This window comes from Pinus tabuliformis, chromosome 4_1 (genome assembly GCF_031772625.1).
Source record: "Pinus tabuliformis cultivar Carrire ecotype Pingquan chromosome 4_1, CPIR1, whole genome shotgun sequence".
NCBI classification, from domain to species: Eukaryota; Viridiplantae; Streptophyta; class Pinopsida; order Pinales; family Pinaceae; genus Pinus; species Pinus tabuliformis.
Genome location: NC_142303.1, coordinates 337,088,291 through 337,109,782, shown reverse-complemented (window position 1 = coordinate 337,109,782; position 21,492 = coordinate 337,088,291). Strand labels below are relative to the sequence as shown.

The 21,492-nt window shown below is 41.3% G+C and overlaps 1 protein-coding gene across 2 annotated transcripts in view; it reads right to left on the bottom strand.

Moving 5' to 3' along the window:
* Positions 1–3,691: 3,691 nt before the first annotated feature.
* The window catches only part of LOC149175653 (initiation factor 4F subunit (DUF1350)), a 235,989-nt gene continuing 218,188 nt past the window's right edge, over positions 3,692–21,492 (bottom strand). For both annotated transcript variants that reach the window (XM_089422911.1, XM_089422912.1), the window contains exons 6-9: positions 20,499–20,574; positions 4,337–4,452; positions 3,982–4,071; positions 3,692–3,877 (exon numbers count right to left, since the gene is read on the bottom strand). In XM_089422911.1, the coding sequence (XP_089279037.1) occupies positions 3,707–3,877; positions 3,982–4,071; positions 4,337–4,452; positions 20,499–20,574 (453 nt within the window). In that variant the 3' untranslated portion in view covers positions 3,692–3,706. The remainder of the gene's footprint in view (positions 3,878–3,981; positions 4,072–4,336; positions 4,453–20,498; positions 20,575–21,492) is intronic.

Sequence of the window (21,492 nt, the reverse complement as noted above, 5' to 3'; positions counted from 1 at the left end):
CCAGGCCTATATCGAGAGTGGAAGTCTTTGTCTACTCCTACAACAAGTCAAACCCAAAAGTGACAAGCACACTTCAAGTATGCATTGTAATTTTAATTTGTATTTATTCATTATTATGCACTTACATGTGTTTTGCAGGCAGAGGTAAGTTGAAGGGTATTTTGTTTTGTTTTCGGATTGGTTTCAACGGGCAAATTTTTCATGCAGGTAGAAGAAGATTCAAGTACAACTTCAAGCAATAATTCAAGAGCAAAAGTATCAAATCAAAGGAAGCACTGCAGTGAGACATCCTTTGAAGACATGACAGCCATCCGTATATTGTGAAGAAGTGTCAAAGCCAAGAGTCATCATTGTAAAGTTGTAAAAGAGTCATTTGTAAAAGTGTCATCATTGGAGGAGTCATTATTGTAAAAGAGTCAATCTGCCTAGAGTCGAAAAGGCATTATTGGGAGGTATAGGAGCCTCTGTTGGGATGATGTCATGGTTGGGTTGCAGGTCATAGTGTGATTGGGTGTTCGGTCAAAATAATTGTAAATCATATTGTATCGTGGATCGTTGTCCCTAGTACTGGAATCCATAATCTTGTCTCGTTTCAGTTATTATAGGGTGGAAAGGAGGTGCTAGGTTGGTGCATGAATTCGCCTACAGGTTGGAGCATGTGAACACTTCAGGGTGGTAGGTTGGTCTAGGATGTTGGGGCATCCATTTAGTTGACTACTGAAGAAACCAGGGCATTGGGGCGTCCTTCCAGTGGGAGCTGGAGAAGAATTATTTTCTAGAATTCTAGGAAGTTGTTGCTTTCATTTCAGTTGGGGCTGAAGATTAAAGAATTTATTAGAAAAGTGTTCGGTGGTTTTTGACTCAGAGGGGGTTTTCCACCTAAAATTCTTGTGTCTACTGTGTTCTTTTATTTATTTTTATTACTGCATAAGCATTAATAATAATTGAATATTAACTAATGCTCTGAAAAGATTTAAAGTGTTGATTGGTAAGGAATATTGATTCACCCCCCCCCCCCCCCCCAGTATTTCCAACATCCTTTTCCTATTCTTGGAGGAGGGTGAGTTCTCCTTGAGAGGCTTTTGTGCACATGTGACATGGTCAACCATGGATTGAACAAGGATCAAAGTACTCTAGTTTCAAATTTTTTCTTTGACTTGTCATAGAGTGAGTTAGAAAAAAATCCCCGTTTATTGGATGAGTGAAGAGACTCTCTCTATAAAGAGGTTTTTTCTAAATTGTAATGGTTGAGATTTTGCGAGATTGAGGATCTCTCCCCTTAGACTTCATATGTACACCTCATCCTTAGAGATTGAATGGAAGATTGGAGGTATAACATTTTTTTTGTGAGGCTTTATGATTGTAATGTTTTCATATGTTGATTTCTATTGTGGGAAATCCTTGTATTGTTGATTCAAATACCTTGTAATGAACTATGGTTCATTTGGATGATGTAATGTGAGGATTTACCCCTCTTATTATTATTATAGTTATATCTAGCTTATACCTAACAAACCTAATTGTTGCTAGCATGATATGGCATCACCTTCATACAAACATTTTGAATAGCTCAAATAGCTTTCTAAAGATGATTTTTTGTAATATATTTCAGCAAGCTAGGGCTGATTTGTGGCATGCATAGCAGCCCTTATTGCCACACATTTTCATGTACTTGTCCTTTTTTATATATGCTTTCTTCGGTCTATTTTCCTAAGATGTGATTAGGCACTTGGTTTTGGGGTTTCTATCTTCATCCTTCCTTCTTAGACAACTCATTATTCTATATATACTACATCCATTTGTTTTTCTTAGGTTTACTCTTCACAAAATCACCTTGTGCTTCCACTCAATATCATTAGCAGTCCTATCCTTAAGGAGGTTCCCATTAAGTTGGAAAAGAGCCAACGAAAATTGGGAGGAAGAGCTATTGTGGTGGTAGTGGGTAGCCTTAATGAGTTACATGCGAATAACCCCTTGATGCTTGAGACTTTACGTCATATGGGGCTGGTAGATTTTGTTGGAATAGGATACAACTCCTTCAACCTATTCAAAAAACATGGTTGATATCCATGCTTCTCTAGAATCTACTATCAATTGAGATAGTGATGATTTTAGATCAATCTAAGATTCAGTATGAAGAACCTCAATAAACTCAAACTATTTGTAATTATCTGCTATATTTCATTATTGCACTCAAAAAAGAGAGGTCCACTGTACAGCCAAGGTGGAAGAGATGTGTCACATAATGTGTGTAATAATGATAAAAAAAAATTAATAAACAAATTGATATCTGAATTTAAGATGAAAAAACCTCCTTAAATAAATAAATAAACAAGCATATATCCATTTTAACCCTAGATCTTTTAAGAAGCAAGAGGTCTAGACATGATTATTTTCTTATTCCCTTTATTACTTAATAAAACCAGAGCTATGATGGATTTATGCTAGGTATGTTCACCTTTGGAAATCAGAAAGTAAAATCCATTTAATTGGATATGTAAACATGTAAAAAATGAAGAATAAATGTAATATGTATGTAATGGACCACCTACAATTACAAACAAGATGCGAATATTAGCATACAAGATGCGAATATTAGCATACATACGGGACATCCATATGATAGCTACATATGCATGACCCACATGTATTTGCAATAGTATACATGCCAACTAATATGGAAAAATATCTAAACTTAAATTAATAGATCAATCATCAAAGTAAATTCTAATTTATCAAAATATAATGAAAATATATTAAGTTGGGTATTTAGTAGGTATACCACCTTTACATATACAAATGATAAATCCTTAATCAAAAGAAAATATAAATTATGTTACAAACTACAATTGTTTAAATAAATAAAATAATAAAACAATTTAATTAAAATTATAAATTAAATCAAATTAATTTAATATTTGAATAAAGTTAATATTAATAAAAATAATCAAATACTACATATATAAAATCTATCCTCTAAAAGGATGAACCGACTCAACTAAAATTATAAAAGGCTGAATTAGAAAATCAAACCTATAGCATGCAAGGCTCCATGTAACAAGGAGGACGAAAAGTGGTGAACGGTGGAAATAAAAGGAAGGGAGTACTATTGGGACAGGGGAATTTTTTTGACTGAGGAAACAAAGTGCAGGTAAGTGGAAATTATTGAGAAAGCTACAAATTGAGAGAAGCCTCAATTATTCTTGAGTTTTTGGGCACGGGGCAGAGTACCTCATTTGTGAAGTACTTTGAAACTGGGTACTGAGCTTGTGCACAAATTGGCTGGGAGGTTTTGGTCATTTTGATAACGAAAGCGGGAATAGTGGCTACCAGAAACATCATTAGATAGAAGTGGGAGGTTTTGGTCATTTTGATAACGAAAGCGGGAATAGTGGCTACCAGAAACATCATTAGATAGAAGTTCGACTTCAGGAACACTCCAAACAAAATTTACAGGTAAGTATTTATTGATGATTTGTCAAATTTCAAAGAATGTCTGCTTGTCTCATAAATTTAAAGGTTCAATTCTGTAAGAATGTTAAATTAGGGCTTTATTGCTGTTATGGGCTTTACAATGTCATTTGGTGAACTGATTGAAACCACAGTTCCTATAATAAGAGCAACAACTAGAGGAATTTAAAGGCATTCATTTACAATATGAGCACGTACAATATTATTTTGATAAACATGCAAGAAGAAGCAATTGTTACATTGATGAAATGAGGAAACTTAATGTGATGCTTACTTGTCCACATGGGGTGACATGAGTTCCATTCAATACCACTTTTGATAGAGTGCCACCAGCAGCATCAACACATGGCCTCAAAATTTCTTCAAGTTGATCCGTTTCATCAATTGTATCAGATCTAAACTTAACCTTCATTTCAACATATGAACAAGAAATAATGTAATTTTACAGAAGGAATGTTTATCTTTACATAATTATATTAAAAGGAATATATCTATAAAGAATGAGTGTACCAGCAATGTCATTGGAACGTTATAACGTGTCTTGATAGTTTCTCGATTTTCTGAAGGTGATGGCTTGAACTCTGATGTTCCTTGTGTTATCTAAAAATGTCATAAACATGAATTAGCTAAAGTGATTATATTTCAAGGTCTCAGTCAAGACCATGACTCAAGACTGAGGAAACTACCTCGGGATATGGGTCCTTAACCAAAACACGAAACTGGGACTTTTTGCAAGGTACCCACATCATCGGTAGAAAGTCCAGGAATTGCAAACAATGACTAAAACCAAATGAAATGAATGCTTTCAATTGATCAAAGATTTGGAGTATGAAACAAAAAAAATGCCGTACATAATTGGTCTGACCTGATTCGTGACTGATGATAATTGCTCTGTAAATCTACTAAGAGATAATATCACTTCTGGATCATATTGTTCAAGTATTGGTCCTGCAGCTTCTAGTATAATCCTGAAAGCATCTCCTGTAGAGGAGCAATATTTCATGTCTTATCATCATACTTGCATTTTAGCTTTTTCATGATAACAACAAAAATATGTCTGCAAGAAAAATATACCTAGTTCTAAAAAGAAATATTTGACTCGCTAACCAAAAATTACATGGAATATCAGCGAGACAAATGCAGCAACACAGAAATAAACAAGATAAAGCTAATGTTAAAATGGAAATATGATTTTAAAAACTCAGGAACTATGAAGGAAGAAGAAACCTGTATGAGTCTACCAGGGCAAAGTTCAAACCTTTCAATATAGAAAGGTTAAATAAGAAATGGGGATTTGGGACATAGGAAATATGGATTAAAAGATGCCAACAACTTGAGAAAACGGAATGATAATTAAAGCAGTGTTGCAAAACATACAGTAATTGATTGTCATTTCATTGATTTCATAGGTAAAAAAAGTGGGGGTAATCAACTTGGGAAATTAGTAAAACTCGGAAACTCAACAACCTGAAAAACTCAGTAACAATTGAGAGAAATCAGAGAGTTCTGGAACACTGATTGAAAGTGTGTGTTTTGGACTAGCTAAGTGTCCATCAAAGCCTAGCAATCAGGGATAAACTCCATTCACTGGGCTAGTCAGATAGGCTATGCCTTGTCTGCTAGAAGTAGACAATATAACATCTATTTTGGACCTGCTGCATGGCCCATATCTTCTGGGAATGCATTGAAACAGAACATGCAACATTGTTTGTCAACCCTGTTACAACAAAATTTAGCACCCACAGAAGGGTAAGTCCCAAGCACCAAAGTACTAGTTTTGTGTAACTCAATAAGGCTACCCACTATCACCTCAATGGCTCTTTCTTTAGTATTCCTAATGGAAAAATTAACAGTGCATACCAAAACAGTAACTTGGAACAGCTAAATAGATAAATAACACAGCGACAAATTAACACACAAGAGACGCCAGCAAAATACTCTGAGCCATTCTATTACTAATGTGGAACTAGGTACATAAAATGAGATGAAATGATAGAACTTGGGCTTGACAAGCAAGCTGAGCAAAACCCAGAAAGATATCTCTGACGGTTGACCCAAGTGAAGAATAACCCCAGAAGAGAAATGTACACTGCCTAGTGAATAATCTGTTGTTGACTGCCAACTAAAACGACGATTTTTACTCTGAATATTGCCCAGATCAGCCGGAAACTCAGCCCCTAGACTCCTCTCCAAAAACACACAAAAACCTAGAAAGGGTTTGGCTCAACTCCAAGCAGTGAGGAAACCCTCCCACAGGTGCATATGGCCCAACAGGCCAGAATTTCACCTGCTGTAAATAACTCCAACTCCACCACTGAGAAATTCTTCCCCAAGCAGAAAATTATCGTCCGGAAGGCCTAATTCCTTTGCTCTTCAAACTCCCCAACAATCCAGCTCCAAGGCCTATGCAGACTTTGCCCAGTGAGGTCCACGCACTGCCAGAATATGGAGAATTCAGCCCTCAGTAATGGCCCCAAGATAACCTTGCAAATTGCCACCAAAATCCCGACTCCAAGATGTATAAATGCTCCTGTACTTCTGCTCTCCCAAATCACTGAAGCTGGCCAAGTTAACTGTTAATTTGAACTGCCTCTACACCGAAGAAGTGCGCACTACTAGTCTGATCTACTGAAAATGTCACCATGTGGAAGCCCTAGAATTAACTTCCCCAAATTTCCAGCTAGGTAGACACTCAAAGTTCTCCAAAACTGGTGTGGATTTCGCTTGAAACCCTTGGGCTCAACAACACTCCAACCCTTGCATTTAACAACTCCAAGAGAGGTAAAATTATGAAGTGTAATAATAAAAAAAAAGGTGTGGAATGCCTCCCAATTTGCCTTATATACTCCTGGCCCATGTGCCCCGCTTGGTGGTCCCCACTTTCCACTAAATTTCACTCTCTCTAAGGGTGTGTATTGCCTCCTTGTGGCCCCCATTTGAGTGTGGAACCCATTTACCCATATCTCCTAAGTTCAAAAATGCCAAAATTTACCCCCAAACCTTTGCCTCTTTGCCCATGTGACAAAATTGGGCTATAGGCTTCCCTTCTAGCAACTTATGAGATCGGGGGTATTACAGTCCTCTCTGCCAAAATTTGCTTGTCCTCAAGCAATAACAATGTTGTGTGTTGTATTACCTGCTCCCCCTCCCATGTAGCATCCTCCAATGGTAAATCCTTCCTCTTGACAAGGAGTTCCCTAATAACCCTATGCCTAAGCTTCCTTTCCCGCACCTCCAAGATGGCTTCAAGTACCAACACCAAATGTCCCTCATCATCAAGTGGCAGTAGCTCTGGTGTGGCTATCACCTGCTAGCCCAATGCCTTCTTCAGCCAGGACATGTGGAATACGTTGTGCACTCTTCTGCTAGGGGAAGCTCCAACTCATATACCACCTCCCCTACACCCTGTAAGGTCCATAAAAGTCGGGCTTGAGCTTCTCGACCCTCTTTTATTTGAGTGTAGACTGTTGGTAAGGCTGCAAACGTAGGTCTACCAAGTCTCCCACCTCAAATCTCCTCTTCGTCCTATGGCGGTCTACATACACCTTCTGCTGATTTTTTGTTGTTTGTAAGGTGTCACTGAGAGCCCTGAGGATCTCTCTGCTCTCCTAAATCCAATCCTTCACCTTTAGGGCTCTGTTGTCCCCAAACACCATGTCAACGAATGATAGAGCCTCATAGCCATAGAGTGCTCTAAAGGGGGTCATCCCTATGGACATGTGGTATGTCGTGTTGTAGAAATATTCCCCCTGATGAATCCATTTCACCTATGCCTGTTGTTGACCTATCACCTAGTTACTTAGGTAACGCTCTAGCCACTTTTCCACAATCTCAGTTTCGTCGTTGATCTGAGGATGGTAACTAGTGTTGGGTGTAAGGCTAGTTTCCACTAGTCTAAAGAGCTCCTTCCAAAATCCCCCCATGAACCTGTTGTCCTTGTCACTGATGATAGTCTTGGGGAGATCATGCAACCTAAACACCTCCTTGAAGAAGACCTCAGCTACCTGCGAAGTTGATTACCTGGTTGGAATAGCGAAAAAGTGGGCGAACTTGGTCAACTTGTCCACCACCACATAGATGCAATCTCGCCCATAAACAACTAAAAGTCCAATGAAAAAGTCCATCGAGATAATCTCCCACTTCTGTTTTGGAATAGGAAGAGGCTAAAGAAACTCGGTCGGATGTGTGTGCTCCACCTTGTTCCTCTAATAGGTGCTACATTCCTGCACGTACCTCAAGACATCGCCCTTGAGGCCTCTCCATGTAAATGCTCCCTGATAGTCCTGTAGGTTTTGAGGAACCCTGATTGTCCTGCAAGAGGTGAATGATGGGGTGCCTGCATGATCTTCTCCCATAGCTGAGACCCTGGCACCAAGTAGATCCTATTCCTGTAATAGATCACCTCATCCATCACCCTATACATGTCATCCCCAAATGTGCCATCCAAAATCTCGTAGGCCTGCTAGTGCTAATTCTTGGAGTACTCCACCAAAAGTTGCTCCCTGCAGTCTTGGGTGATTTCCATGAGAGAGAGTGTCGCGGGCCTCCTGGATAGTGCATCAGCCACTACATTATGTTTCCCCTTGAGATAATTTATCTCAAAGTCATATGCCTATATCCTGATAACCCGCTTTTGTTGCCTGTCATTAAGCTCCTTCTGATCTAGGAAGAACCACAAGCTATTATAGTTTGTCTTCACCCTGAACCAGTTCCCCACCAAGTATTGTCTGAATTTTTCCGATGCATGCATGATGGCCAACATCTCCTTATCATAGATGGAGTACAACCTCTCATAGTCATGGAGCTTTCAACTCTCGTAAGCAATGGAGAGGCTAAAGCACATGAGATCTCCAAGACCCAGAAATGGTTTGGGGAAATTCTACCCGATGAAGGAGATATTAAAATAATTAATATTTTTAATGGGTTCCTAAGTCTAAACTTAGGAAAATAAAAATATTAATGGTTATTAATATAAAACTGGGTTAGAAGGTTCTAAAGGACATGGATCAAGCCAAAGCTAATCTTAGCTGTTGATTAGAGATGTAATCTCGGCTGCTGAAGACTCAATAGAAAAAGTATAAGAGGAGGCTTGAGGGTCAGTTGGAGACACACCAGAGTAATCAGTCAGTTTGATTTTCTAGAGCGGGGTTTGCTAAGAAAAATCGAACCAGTGATAATATTTGCAACGAGGGGCAGTGAGTGCAAGGCAAAGAGTCAGAGATAGTGTCGAAAGACCAGTGCAGAGGCAGAGAGACAGACGCAGAGCCAGCAGGAGCCACGCAGAGGCCAACAGTGATCACGTAGAGGCTAGAAGGGCCTGCCTGAGTGACGCAGATGTTGCAGAAGTGATGCAAAGGGCCAGAGAGGCTGCACAGAACCTCATAGGGCTGACACAGAGGGTTTCAGGTTGACGCAGAGGCCAGGAAGGCTGATGTAGTGCCTCGGAGAGGTGTTGGAGAGGGTTTCATGGAGTAGAATTTCAAAATATCTGCTTTCGAAGAGAGGTATTACTGCTAGATTATTTTCTCTGTCAGTTGAGCCAATTTGGCACTCAGTGTACTCAAGAAAAGTTGCTTAATAATAAAACCCTCAGAACTGTTGCACCAGTTTTACCAAGTTGGGTTTTCCAGGGACGATTGTCCAAAAATAACGGTGTCCCTTCTTTCAGTTGTTGATCTGTAGATGGTTGAGACTGCATTGTGTTTATTTCAATATTTATATGGTTAAATAACTTGTTAGTAATTAAACAAGTAGGTGGGATAAACCAAATAGTGCAGGAAAATTTCTAACGGGTTAGACTTAGAAATTTCAACATGGTATCGGAGCATTGCAGATCATAGGAGAGTTGAAGGCACCAACTGAATCAGAGAATTTGAAGCAGAAACTATTGTCCCGAGAGACAAAAGTTGTTCCTAGGTGGAAAGCAGCAAAGAAGGGGTGACGTAGAGGGCCTGCGTCATCAGTTCGAGCCAGAGAAGGGGCTAGCGCAGAATCAGTGAGAGGCTCACAAGGAGCCACGTCATCCTGCTTAGCCAAGTAGGAGTGACGCAGTTGGCTAGTGGAGCGATTCAGCCATTGCCAAGATTGCGTAGAGCCTAGAGGCTCAGTTCTTCAGTTGCTGGGGCATAGGAAGCTGTGGGTAGATTGCAGAGAGTAAAGTTGGTGGGGTGTTGCTGTTGTCGAGGCAGAACAGTACCTAACTGGACAGAACCAAGGTAGAGGGAGTCACTACTTAGGCGGATCTCTAGCCAAGAAATCTAGATCAGTGTTGCAGGAGCATAGGAGATTGGAGAGGTGCGATTCGACTATTGGCAGGAGGATTTCCAGGAGAGAAATCGAGACTCAGAGGGAGTCGAAGAAAGAACTTCCAGGAGGGAAGTAGAGTCTCAAAGGAGTCGAAAAGAAGAGCAAAGATGGCCATAACCGGACTGAGGGATCAAGACAGGCTGGACGGGGCATCCAACTTTGTCATCTGGAAGGCCAGGATCCTATCTGTTCTGGATAGACATCGCATCAAGGCCTTCTCCTTGAGAACTATGGCTATCCCAGTCGACCCAACTGATACTAAAAAGTATGAGGATGCAACAGGCAAGGCGAAATGTATAATCCTTGATGGAGTCAAGGATCATGTAGTCCAAAATATTGTCGAGAAGGATACGACAAAGGAAATGTGGAACACCTTGATGAAGTTGTATCAAGGCACTACCGTGCAGAGGAAGATGCTACTAGAGAATCAGTTGCGGTCGTACCAGATGCAAAAGGGGGAGCAGATAGATCTATTCCTCAGCAGGTTGCAGGAGATTTGGGACCAATTTACTTCCATAGGGGCCACGCTGGATCAGGAGTTAATGGTGAGGACTGCCCTGAAAGCAGTCTCCGAGGAGTGGGAGACATTCGTCCAAAGCATTTTGGGCATAGCGACTCTTCCAGGAGGGGAAGAATTGTGGGAAGCTCTTCGCCAAGAAGAGATTAGACGGCTGACCAAGGAGGGAAGTAGCAACAAAGGAGGTCGAATCAAGAAAGAGGAGGAAGAGGATGCAGCTCTTGCATCTGCGAGATAGCAAGGGAAGAGGAAGAAGAAGGACATCTACAAGATAAAGTGCTTCCATTGTGGGGAGCTGGGCCATAATGCAACCCAGTGTCCCAGGAAGAAGAATAAGGGAGAGGCTTCTGACTCCAAGGTAGCGCCGACTAAGGTGGAGAAGGAAGTAGAGACTAATGACGACTGTGCCATGAGTGCTCATGCACCTCTAAAGAAGAGGTGGGGTGACACTGAGTTGTAGTCAGGAGGACTACATGAGATGAGGGGCAGGATCCTTGAGGTACTCAAACTCTTTGATCATATCTGGCTATGAGAGCCCCGAGTGACAGTAGCAGGATGACGAATGTTGGTAGAAGCAAGATGCCGATGGAGCGGCAGAACAGTGCTAGAGTGCAGGGATCTATAGCGAGGCAGAGAAGGTTACAGCAGTGTGAGAGGCACAGAGGAGGTTGCAGCAATGCGAGAGGCACAAAGGAGGTTTAGTAGTGTAGGAAGGCACAAAGGTGTTTGCAACAGTGCAAGAGGCACAAAGGAGGTTTAGTAGTGTAGGAAGGCACAAAGGTGTTTGCAGCAGTGCAAGAGGCACAGAGTTGTTGCAACAGCATAGAGGCAGCAGAGGGAGCACAGGATAGCAGTAGAGAGAGCTTCAACATCAAGAGGGTTTCTAGCTTGACAAGGATGTCAGTAGTTGGGTAGATCAATTACCATGGTCTTAGTCACTGAGTTGCAGTGCAGCAGCAGCAGTGGTAGTGCTATAGGCAGCACGATGCAGCATGAGGAGAGAGGGCTGCAGTGCAGATGCAGTGTTGGAAGGAAGGACCAACAATAGCATGGATGCAGAGGAGCTTCCGTACAGATGTAGTAGTGGCAGCGATAGAGCCATGGGCAAAAGTATAGGATGCAGCAGTGCAGAGGATGTTGGGCAAGAAGGCCAAACATCAGCACAGGTACTAGTGTCGGATGATTAGGGTGATGCTTAGTGGTGAAGTATTACTAGAGCACATTCCTTGCTAAGAGGGAGTGTTGATTTGGGGTAGCATCGGATGTGCTCTAGCCATGGAAATTGGTGGAGAGGCTAAAGCGCATGACATATCTAAGACCCAGAAATCGTTTGGGGAAATTCTGCCCGGTGAAGGAGATATTGAAATAATTAATATTTTCAATGGGTTCCTAAGTCTAAACTTAGGAAAACAAAAATATTAATGGGTATTAATATAAAATTGGGTTAGAAGGTTCTAAAGGACATGGATCAAGCCAAATCTAATCTTAGCCATTGGTTAGAGATGTAATCTTAGCTGTTGAAGACTCAACAGAAAAAGTATAAGAGGAGGCTTGAGGGTCAGTTGGAGACACACCAGAGTGATCAGTGAGTTTGATTTTCTAGAGGGGGGTTTGCTAAGAGAAATTGAACTAGTGATCAGAGTTGCAGCGAGGGGTGGTGAGTGCAAGGCAGAGAGGCAGAGATAGTGCCGAAAGACCAGCACAGAGGCAGAGAAGCAGACGCAGAGCCAACAGGAGCCACGTAGAGGCCAATAGTGACTGCACAGAAGCCAGAAGGGCCTACGTGAGTGACGCAGAGGCTGCAGAAGTGATGCAGAGAACCAGAGAGGCTGCATAGAGCCTCAGAGGGCTGATGCAAAGGGTTTCAGGCTGATGTAGAGGCCAGGAGGGTTGACGCAGTGCCTCAGAGAGGTGTTGGAGAGGGTTTCGTGGAGCAAACTTTCAGAATATATGCTTCCGAAGAGAGGTATTACTGCCATATTATTTTCTCTGTCGGGTGAGCCAGTTTGGCACCCAGTGTACTCAAGAAAAGTTGCTTAATAATAAAACCCTCAAAACTGCTGCACTGGTTTTCCCAAGTTGGGTTTTTTCGGAGACTATTGTCCAAAAATAACGATGTCCCTTGTGTGTTTGTCTATTTCTTTTAGTTGTTGATCTGTAGATGGTTGAGATTTCATTGTGTTTATTTCAGTATTTATATGGTTAGATAACTTGTTAGTAATTAAACAAGTAGGTGGAATAAACCAGATAGTGCAGGAAAATTTCTAATGAGTTAGACTTCGAAATTTCAACACCCTGATGCATCACACTCTAGTACAAAAGGCTACAAAAAATTTGGCAATGCTAAGACAAGGCATGAACTCATGACTATCTTGAGGCACTCAAAGGCCTCCTGTGTCATGGCTAACCAGCCAAAATCCCCCTTTTTTGTGAGGTCCATAAGGGGTGCCGCCAACTGAGAAAATCCCTTCACAAACTGCCTGTAACAGGTAGAAATGCCCAAAAGTCCTCTCAACTCTATCACGTTCCTTGGAGTTGGCCAATCCAAGATGGCCCATATCTTCACTGGATGAACCTGTACTCCCTCCTCTTCAATCATGTGGCCCAAGTAAAGCATCTCTGTGAGGCCAAACTCGCACTTAGACATTTTGGCGTAAATATGTTGCTCCTCCAAAATCCATAACACATCCTCCAAGTGCTGCAAGTGCTACTCTTAAGTCCTACTGTAGATCAAGGTGTCGTTAAAGAACACCAAAACATCTCTGCGCAACTGTTTGTGGAAAACATGGTTCATGCAAGACTAGAAGGTGGTTGGTGCATTGGTTAGCCCAAAATCCCCATAGTGACATCGGAATGTCATCTTCGAGATATCTTGCATTCTTAATTGAATCTGATGGTGCTCGAAGTGCAAGTCAATTTTAGATAAGTGCATGGCTTCCCTCAACTCGTCTATCCTCGGGATAGGGTATCTTTTCTTCAACGTCCTCTTGTTCAAGGCCTGATAATCAATGCACATGTAGAGGGTCCCATCCTTCTTCACCAACACCACGGAAGATACAAAGGGACTGGAACTCCCCCTGATGTGGCCTAAGGCTAACAAATCCTGAATGTCCCTCTCCATCTCATCCCGGTATGCCTTGAGATGATTGTAGGGGGTGGTGATGATCGCCTAACCCCTCTCCTCTAGTTCAATAGTGTGCTCACTGTCTTGGGGACGATCGGGAGGAATCTCTCCAAAAATTGCCTGATGTCTTTATATGACCGTTAAAATGTCTGGATGATGTTGCATACCTAAGCCCCTGTCTCTGTGTCTGAAATCCTGCACTCCACTACCCATGCTATATCTCCCTTCCGCAGATTTGCCTCCATCCCGTTGGATATCACAAACTGAGGTAGGTTGGAATGCATGCGCCTCAAGACCACCTTCTTCCCATCCAACCCTATGAACTCCATCTCCATTTCCCTGTAGTCTATGGTGTAGCATCCTATAGAATATAGCCACTCCTACTTAGTTTTATTTCTCTTTAGATTTTTTAATTTGTAGATTACAGTTAATTGCATATGCATGCAAATTAAAATTATGCAAAAATTCGAGAACAATGAAATAAAAACTCACAAACCATGATTTGACACAAGATATAACTTAGGAAACCTTTTAAGAGAAAACACAACTAGAAGGTGAGGTTGCTCTGCTCTCTTTCTCTGAATAGAAAATGGTTGCAAGTACAAACAAGTAAGGCTTGTGGTCTGTGGGATACTACATCGCACAAATCCTCTCTGTGTGCTCTCTCCCTATCCCTATCGGTTATTTTTTGCTCGTCTATGGAACAAATGCACTAAAAAAAAAATGGAACCCCTTTTTCTCCCAGTGGCCTAGTTATAATACAACTCGATAGCTTATTAGTCGTTAGGTTTGACTACCTCAACTCTTAACCAGAGTTACAATATAGACCCTTCTAGAGTCTTCTTCATCATAATCATGTGGCTAGCCCCTTTTCAATGAATAATGGGGGTTGATGTGGCATCCTCTCAAATTATGGTGGCCAAAATAGGAATCTCAACTTCAGAGTGGCATAGTCTCCGATTGAGAAGATTCTTGCAGCGTTGGAAAGGTCTTTGTGTGTAGAATATGTAAAAATGGTGTGCACTAGGGCAGAAAACAAAAAACATTTTTTGATGCCTCAAAATGCTCCAGGAAGGTTTCAAACCCCAATTTGCCAAACTGGGTCCTGCCGGTAAAAATGGTCCTATGAACTGATTCCTCCACTTTTTCCACATTGAAAGTATAAAGATGGATGACAAACAATATAATGATCCAATCCAGATCAGCAAGATGATGAGTGATCACTAATTATTCCTTATACTCTGAGAAAATTGCATTATATGCTAACCAAGCTCTCCCTCTCTCTCTCTTTCTATATATATATATATATATATATATAAACCGTTGATTTGGGGTAACATCGGATGGGCTGTAGTCACGAAACTTGGTGGAGAGGTGGGGCAAATGAGATCTCCAATACCCAGAAAGGGTTTGGGCAGATTCTACACATTTTAGGAGATATTAAAATAATTAATATTTTTAATGGAATCCCTAAGTCTAAACTTAGGGAAAATAAAATATTAATGTGTATTAATATAAACTGTGTTAGAATGGTCCAAAAGACATGGATTAAGCCAGATCTAATCTTAGTCGTCGATTAGGGACTTAATCTCAGTCGTTGATATGTCAATGAGAAAAGTATAAGAGGAGGCTTGAGGGTCACTTGGAGAACACACTGAGGAAGACCAGTCAGTTCAATTTCTGGAGCAAGGTTAGCTGAGAAATTGAACCAGTGTTCTGGTGAGCAGTCAAGAGGCAGCAAGTACGGAACAGAGAGACGGGAGATCAGTACAAGGCAGAAAAGGCAGACGTAGGGCCAAAGGGAGCCACGGAGAGGCAACAGAGACTGCGGAGAGCCAGCAGGGCCTGCGTCATCCATGCAGAGGCTACAGGAGTGAGGCAGAAGGCCAAAGAGGCTACGCAGAGTCTCAACAGGATGACGTAGAGGGTTTCAAGCCACGCAGAGGCCAGCAGGGCTGACGCTGGGTTCAGAAGAAGTGCTGGAGAATTTTGTCTATCTGTGTGTAAGCCAGTGTGGCACCTTGTTGTACTAGAAAATTGCTGAATAATAAATACTCCCTTGTTGCATTAGTTTTCCCACATTGGGTTTTTCCGGGGACATTAGTCCAAAATATCTGTGTCAATGGGTTGATTCTTGTGCATATGTTTGTTTCTGTATTACAGTGTGATATCTACAACAATATTTATTTTAATGTTTATTGAAGTGATTTCATGAATAGCTTATGGTGGAATAAGTAGGAAAAGTAAATCAGTTTCTGCATGATAGAATTTTCACATGGTATCAGAGCAAGTAATCAGAGACAGAAAGGGAAAATCAGTTATGGGTCAAGACCACGGTGTAGAGGCATCCACCTTAGGGGACTCACGCAGATTTTCAAAAGCTGCACAAGAGGAAGAGATTATGATTTCTCTATGTTGGCTTCCAAGCTGGAAGAAGAAGTGGCGTGCATGACTAGTGCTGCATCATCAGAAGTATGGTATATAGACAGTGGAGCCTCGTGGCATATGACGAGAATCAGGGAGTGTTTCTTAGAATATCGAGAAGAGAAGATGAACTTTCAAATCACCATGGGGAACAAGGAAAAGTGTACTCCAGTAGGGAAGCGTACCATAGTTTTTCAGATAGAATCGAGAGAGCGGTTCCGTGCCACAAATGTGCTGCATGTGCCAGGATTGGGGATGAACTTACTCTCCGTGTAACAAATACAAGGCAAGGACTATGACGTCTACTTCATCAAGGAAAAGGTATCAGTCAAACACCTGAGCTAGAAAAAGAAAGTGCAGATCGGGATCAGAAGTAATTGGTTGTATAGATTACAACTAGAATCACCAATGGCACTAATAGGCAGTCATGGGGACAAAGACTTGAATGAACTATGGCACAGAAGGATGGGTCACTTGCACCATGGAGCTCTGAGAATTCTCAAGAGCACTGTAACAGGAGTTTTGGATCTGAGTTCGGAACGAGATGATGTATGCAGGGGATGCGCTCTGGGAAAGTATGCCAAGGTGACATTTCCTAGGAGCAAACACAGGGCGAAGAGTGTACTAGGATTGATACACTTAGATATCTGCGAACCTATGTCCGTCAAAGCTCTCAGTGGTGCCGAGTATTTCCTTACCTTCATTGATGACCACTCGAGGAAAACTTGGATTTATTTTCTGAAAACCAAGGATGAGGTTTTTTGTCGATTCAAGGAGTTCAAGGCTCTGGTGGAGAATCTGACTGGGAAGAAAATAAAAGTTTTGCGCTCAGATAATGGTGGAGAGTATGTCGATAAGGACTTCACTGATTATTGCGCTAAGGAGGGCATCAGAAGAGAGTGGACAGCTCCCTACAATCCAGAGCAGAATGGGGTAGCAGAAAGAAAGAACAGGACTATTGTAGAAGCAGCTAGGGCCATGCTGTATGATCAGGATATGCCAAAATTCCTGTGGGCGGAAGCATGCAACACAGCTGTCTATGTTCAGAACAGGACTCCTCATCGGGCATTGGGCAAGATTACTCCAGAGAAAGTCTTCACTGGGAAGACGCCTAAAGTCAGTCATTTCAAGATATTTGGGAGTTTAGCATATTGCCGCATACCCGAAGAAAAGAGGAAGAAGCTGGATCAGACTGCGAAAAAGGGATATCTGGTGGGATATAGCGAGAACGCTAAGGCATACAGAATCTATCTTCTAGGGAGCAGGAAGGTAGTAGTACGACGAGATGTAAAGTTCATGGAGGACAAAGCTTTCAGAAGATCTCGCGAAATGCCTTTCGAGGAGCAGTCGAAAGAGGATCCGTTGGTCATGCCTCTTCAACGAACAGAAGTGAAGAATTCTTCGTCAGGTTAGGAAGATTCTCAGGATGAGGAGGAGGATTGAACAAAAGCACCTACTGGTAGAGGAAGAACTAGCAGGGAACTTCCTCAGATTCTGCGTGATGCAGAGAACTTCATCGGTGAGCCAAGGAACAATAAGAGGGAGCGAAAACGGCCAGACATATATCAGGCATTAGTAGCTCAGGATGGAGAGCCTGCCAGCTTCAAGGAGGCAGCTCAGCATCAGGTCTGGCTAGATGCGATGGTAGAGGAGTATAACTCCATAATGGTGAACGATGTTTGGGAGGTGGTGTCAAGACCTTAAGACAAATCTGTGGTAGGTTCGAGATGGATCTACAAGATCAAATATGCTATGGACGATAGCGTTGAGAAATACAAGGCCAGGTTTGTGGCTAAGGGGTATGCTCAAAAGGGAGGGATTGACTATGAGGAAACCTTCGCCCTGGTAGCCAGGTATACATCTATTAGGACTGTGATATCTCTAGCAACCCAGATGGGATAGGAGATCCATCAGATGGATGTCAAAATGACATTTCTGAATGGGGTAATAGAAGAAGAGGTATACATTGAACAACCAGAGGGCTTTGAAACTCATGAGAAGAGGTCTCACGTATGCAGATTGAAGAAAGCCTTATATGGCAGGCACCGAGAGCATGGTATGGTCGAATAGATGGCTACTTGTAGAAGATGGGGTTTGTCAAGAGTGACGTGGATCTGAATCTCTACTATCTGGTCGTAGAGAATGAGCTGCTTATCTTAGTATTATATGTGGATGATCTCTTTCTAACAAGATCATCCAGACTCATTGGGGACTGCAAGAAGAATCTAGCCACAGAGTTCGATATGAAGGATCTAGGACGAATGCACTACTTCCTAGGGTTGGAAGTTTGGCAGCAGAAAGGAGAAATATTCCTTGGGCAAGGGAGGCATGCTACAAAAATCCTGAAAAGATTCGGGATGGGAGACTATACACCTATGGCTATGCCAATGATCACCAACTAGAAGAAGATTGATGCATCAGAAGACAAAGATGTCGATCCCACCCTATACTAGCAGCTCATGGGGTCCTTGATGTATCTGGTCAATACCAAGCCAGATATTTGCTACGCAGTCAACACCCTCAGATAGTTCATGGTGGAACCAAAGAGGACACACTAGGCAGCAGCTAAACACGTTCTCAGGTATTTACAGGGAATAGTTGATTATGGGCTCTTATACACCAAGGGGAAGGATATCAAGTTGAGTGGATTTACTAATGCAGATTGGGCAAGAAATTCAATGGATCAGAAAAGTACCTCTGGGTATTGTTTCTACATTGGATCAGGAATGACCTCCTGGTGCAGTAGGAAACAGAAGTCCGTGGCTCTGAGCTCATCTGAGGCAAAATATATGGCAGCAAGCACAACTTCGTGTGAGGCCATATGACTTACAAAACTGCTGGTAAATCTATTTAGAAGAAATATGGAGGCGACCAAGATCGTGTGCGATAATTAGAGTTGCATCAAACTCTCTGAGAATCCAGTGTTTCATGATAGGTCGAAGCATATTGATATCCGTTGTCACTTTGTCAGAGACTGTATCCAACGAGGAGTTGTACAGTTGAGCTACACTCCTACAGGAGAATAGGTGGAAGATATCCTCACCAAGGCCCTTGGAAAGTCAAAATTTGACTACTTCAGGGAAAATATGGGGATGGTAAAGAACCCCTTTCAGAAGAAGAAATGAGTGTGTTAGCAGCACAAATGAAGAGGGAGTTGCAGTGCAGATGCAGTGTTGGGAGAAAGGACCAACAACAACACAGATGCAGAGGGAGTTGTTGTACAGATGCAGCAGTGGCAGAGCCATGGGCAGCGGTACAGGATACAGCAGTGCAGAGGATGTTGGGCAGGAAGGCTTAGCATCAGCACAGGAACCGATGTCGGATGTTCAGGGTGATGCTCAGTAAGGAGTATTGCCAGAGCACAATCCTCGCTAAAAAGGAGTGTTGATTTGGGGTAGCATCGGATGTGCTCTAGCCACGAAACTTGGTGGAGAGGTTGGGGCATATGAGATCTCCAATACCCAGAAAGGGTTTAGGAAAATTCTAAACAGTTTAAGAGATATTAAAATAATTAATATTTTTAATGGAGTGCCTAAGTCTAAACTTAGGGAAAATAAAATATTAATGTGTATTAATATAAAACTGTGTTAGAATGGTCCAAAAGACATGGATCAAGCCAGATCTAATCTTATCCGTCGATTAGGGACTTAATCTCGGTCGTTGATATGTCAACGAGAAAGTATAAGAGGAGGCTTGAGAGTCACTTGGAGAACACACTGAAGGAGACCTGTCAGTTCAATTTCTGGAGCGGGGTTAGCTGAGAAATTGAACTAGTGTTCTGGTGAGCAGTCAGGAGGCAGCAAGTACGGAACAGAGAGATGGGAGATCAGTGCAGAGGCAGAAAAGGCAAACATAGGGCCAGAGGGAGCCACGCAAAGGCAGCAGAGACTGCGCAGAGCCAGCAGGGCTTGCGTCATCCATGCAGAGGCTGCAGGAGTGACGCAAAAGGCCAGAGAGGTTGCGCAGAGTCTCAATAGGCTGACACAGAGGATTTTAGGCCACACAGAGGTCAGCAACGCTGATGCTGGGTTCAAAAGAAGTGCTGGAGAATTTGCCTATCTGTGGGTAAGCCACTTTGGCACCCTGTTGTACTAGAAAATTGCTGAATAATAAAATACTCCCTTGCTACAGCGATTTTCTCACATTGGATTTTTCCGGGGACATTAGTCCAAAATATCTATGTCAATGTGTTGATTCTTGTGCATATGTTTGTTTCTGTATTATGGTGTGATTTGTTTCTGTAGTATGGTGTGATATCTGCAATAGTATTTATTTTAATGTTTATTGAAGTGATTTCATGAATAAATTATGGTGGAATAAGTAGGAAAAGTAAATCAGTTGCTGTGTGATAGAATTTTCACATAAACTTGTGTAGTTGGAGGGTGTTAAGGAGACTGCTCTATAATAAGCCTCTCGTGAATGCCATCACTTGACGATGAATCCTCTTAAAGTGTTTCATAAGAGAATAAGCATCTAAGAATGCATATTCTTAGAGTTATTAAGAGTCCTTTACTTTTTTGTGACTACTAGTTTTTAAATCAAATAAAAGAAGGTTCATAGAATAAGAACAAAAATGCTATGTTGAATATAACACCTAAGCATGTAATTTTAAAAAGGAAATTCCATATTTTGAAAATATTGTCATAAAAACATCACCTGAATTACTTCTAGCCATCTCATAAAATGGTAAAGCTGCAAGAAGAGGAGCAAATTGTGCAGCTATTGGGCCCACCTGAAAATAAAAATGACAACTGTAATTTTAAACTAAATTGAAGGAGATAAGATTTTCTTGAATTACGAATAGTAATGATTATTATTTATTTGTATTGGTTAATTTCCAACAGAAGAACCTATGTGAGGTGAATATTAAAAACCAGGAAAGTGGACTTCTATAATACGAAGTCTATTTTTATCCTATGCACAAAATGTAAAGCATGTTAAAATTCCAATCTATACAACATAAGATTCTTTAGCAGTAGAGAGACTTCTCTGGTTATTATCAGAAGTTTCTTTCAAGAAAATTAGATCTCAATCCATCAAAATAGTATTACTATAACTTTGTCAATGATCATTTATAGCCTTCTAAAATATAAATATTGTCTGACCAGAGAGAAACCCAGATAATCTGGAAGTCCATTACTTTTGTCTCTTCTTTAATTCTCACTAGTATTAGTATAGTAAAACATTAGAGAATCATTAAAATCCTTGAGATGTGAATTTTGGATCTCTTTCTAGAATTTATAAGTACTCCTTGTACTGCCACTTCAACATTTTACAGAATTGTTGCCCATACGCTTTCCTGTAAAATTGGTTATGGCATAACACTTACCAAAAACACAACTTAATTAAATGCATAACTATAAAAAAGGTGTGCTTGAGTACAATTAGGATATGGTAACTACATAATCGCAGATCTAAAAGACGTAGACAGACAGAGAAGCTAAAATAATTTTATTAATGTCCAACAAATGACCACAAAGTTGGTCAATATGAATCAAAATTATAGGCAATGCGAATAAACAGTGGCAGTGCAAAAGAAAATCTTATCACTACTCTACTAAAAGCATATAAATATTTAACTAAGTCAATAGAAACACAAGAAGTAGCATAGATCAAAACCATGTCAAGCATACAAGTTCATTGTCAAGGT